We start from the raw sequence: 2,500 nt of genomic DNA, 5'->3' as shown, positions 1-2,500 counted from the left end.
TTACCTTCCCTCCCTTCTTACCTTCCCTCCCTCTAACCCTCCCTCCCTCCCTTCTTACCTTCCCTCCCTTCTTACCTTCCCTCCCTTCTTACCTACAGCATAGACGATGAAGACCCCATAGAAATCTCCGAGTTCCAGTGTCCGAAGGCTGTTGTTCGGCTGAGCGACGTCGTGTTTCATGCATTCGGACGCGTTGTAAACAGCCTTCATGAAGATGTGGTCGAGGATTCCGGCTTCTCTCATGCGCCAGATGCTGTGGGGATGGGGTCGTGAGGTGCAAGGCAGGTTGTTCGGGAGATTATCTGTCTGTGTGTTTGTCTGTCTATTTATATGCATTTTTGTTGATTTATTGATTTATTCACCTGTTTATCTGTCTATTTGTTTATCTGTCTGTTTGTTTGTCTATTTTATCTATTAAGCTCTTCATCTACCTATTTACCCATCTATATGTTTATTTATTATATATTTCTTTATCTATTTATTTGTCTATCTATATCTATGTTTATTTATTTATTATCTATTTCCATATCTATTTATTTGTCTATCTATATGTTTCTCTCTCTCTCTCTCTTCTCTCTCTCTCTCTCTCTCTCTCTCTCTCTCTCTCTCTCTCTCTCTCTCTCTCTCTCTCTCTCTCTCTTTCTCTCTCTCTTTCTCTCTCTTTCACTCTTTCTCTCTCTCTTTCTCTTTCTCCTTCTCTCTCTCTTTTACTGTCTCCATTCATTCTCTCCCTCGCTCTTTCCCTCAAACACCCACATACCCACATTCACACGCCCCCCACCCCTACCCCATACACGTCCCCCTTCTCCCCACACACATGCCCACCCCCTCCCCACACTTTCCCCTCCTCCCTTCCCCCTCTCCCCCAAACCACCCTCCCCTCCCCTCCCCCCCTACACACGCCCTCCCACACCCCCAGCCCACACACACACACACGGGCCCTTACATAGGATCGACTCTTTCCTTCAGCAACGATCCTTTCGGGAAAATGAGCCTTAAGGTCGTCGTTTTCATGAAACTTTCAGACATGATGTAGTTCATGCATTGTCCGGTCTGGGGGGGGGGGGAGAAAATTGATTAGTATGATTTATTTTGGATCACTCTGTTTGAATGATGTATATATGTGTGTGTGCGTGTGAGTGTGAGTGTGAGTGTGAGTGTGAGTGTGAGTGTGAGTGTGAGTGTGAGTGTGAGTGTGAGTGTGAGTGTGAGTGTGAGTGTGTGTGTGTGTGTGTATGTGTGTGTGTGTGTGTGTGTGTGTGTGTGTGTGTGTGTGTGTGTGTGTGTGTATGTGTGTGTGTGTGTGTGTGTGTGTGTGTGTGTGTGTGTGTTTGTATATGTGTTTGTGTGTTTGTATATATGTGTGTATGTGTATGCGCACGTGTGTCCGTATAATAAAAGAACAACAATCACTATGATTTCGATAACGAATATTTCAAAATAAAATTTAAAAATCACACTAAAAAAAAAGACACTGAAGCATGAGGCTTAAGAAGGACACTTGAGAAGCAATTTTAAATAGGAGACTTTAGCAACAGACTTCAGAAAGGACATACAAGGAGAATACCTAAGGACATTTTAACCCATTCGCCCCATGTGACAGGAATACATGCCATGCCCACTGTAAGACAAATTTATTTCTTGTATTTACACATAGATGGCTCTACAAGTTCTTAATCACCAAATAGCCAGTTATCAGAACTACTTATCTCACCTGTTTACCCTGTTCCTTCACTATTATGGTCTTTTGTATCATTTCATTGTCTAAAATATTTAAATGACAATTTAACAATCATAAAATCAATAACAATAATAACAGTATCGATAGCAATGGTATTAATTAGAAAAACACATTTCCCCGCCAGTACAAGGAATGGGGAAATCAGGATCGGTAACTACGACCTACTGATAGACTCCTTGCCGGCTGAGCACACGTGGAGCCATCTGTATGTAACAAAATTCACCCAAAACTACAGGGGGCAGAACATAACTCAGCCGGCAATGAGTCTATCATGGGGCGAATGGGTTACGAAAGAGACTTAAGCAACACAGCCCCCTCCCCCCTCCCTGAGAACATAAACCAGCCGGCAATGAGTCTATCATGGGGCGAATGGGTTAAGAAAGACTTAGGCAACACAGCCCCCTCCCCCCCTCCCTGAACTTACGGTGGAGAACGTCTGGTGGAGGATCTGCAGGAGGGCCGAGCGGGGGACGAGGAGGACGTGGTGGCCCTTGATCAGATTCTCGATCGACAGGACAGGGTCTTTGTGGTAGACCTGCAGCAGGAGGCGGCCTAGAGACGTGTCCGGAGGGGCGCTCTGGAACGAAGGGTATTTTTATGTTGTTGTTGTTGCTGTAAATGATTCATTTTTATGTCTTTGTTTTTTTGTTTTTTTCTTCTTCTTTTTATCTCGCTTTCTTCGTTTTTAAATGTCTATTTTTGTTGTTGTTGTTGTTGTAAATTATTACTTTCTTAAATCTCGGCTTTCGTTTCGTTTTT

The 2,500-nt window shown here is 43.7% G+C and overlaps 1 protein-coding gene across 1 annotated transcript in view; it reads right to left on the bottom strand.

The window, feature by feature from the left end:
* LOC125036305 (probable glutamate receptor) overlaps positions 1-2,500 on the bottom strand; it is a 14,253-nt gene that overhangs the window by 1,454 nt on the left and 10,299 nt on the right. The window contains exons 7-9 of the mRNA XM_047628776.1: positions 2,166-2,318; positions 947-1,053; positions 93-253 (exon numbers count right to left, since the gene is read on the bottom strand). Of these exons, the coding sequence (XP_047484732.1) occupies positions 93-253; positions 947-1,053; positions 2,166-2,318 (421 nt within the window). The remainder of the gene's footprint in view (positions 1-92; positions 254-946; positions 1,054-2,165; positions 2,319-2,500) is intronic.

The sequence above is a fragment of the Penaeus chinensis genome, chromosome 21, assembly GCF_019202785.1.
Source record: "Penaeus chinensis breed Huanghai No. 1 chromosome 21, ASM1920278v2, whole genome shotgun sequence".
Taxonomy (NCBI): Eukaryota; Metazoa; Arthropoda; class Malacostraca; order Decapoda; family Penaeidae; genus Penaeus; species Penaeus chinensis.
The sequence above is the reverse complement of the archived record's forward strand: the minus strand, read 5'-3'. Positions and strand labels throughout refer to the sequence as shown.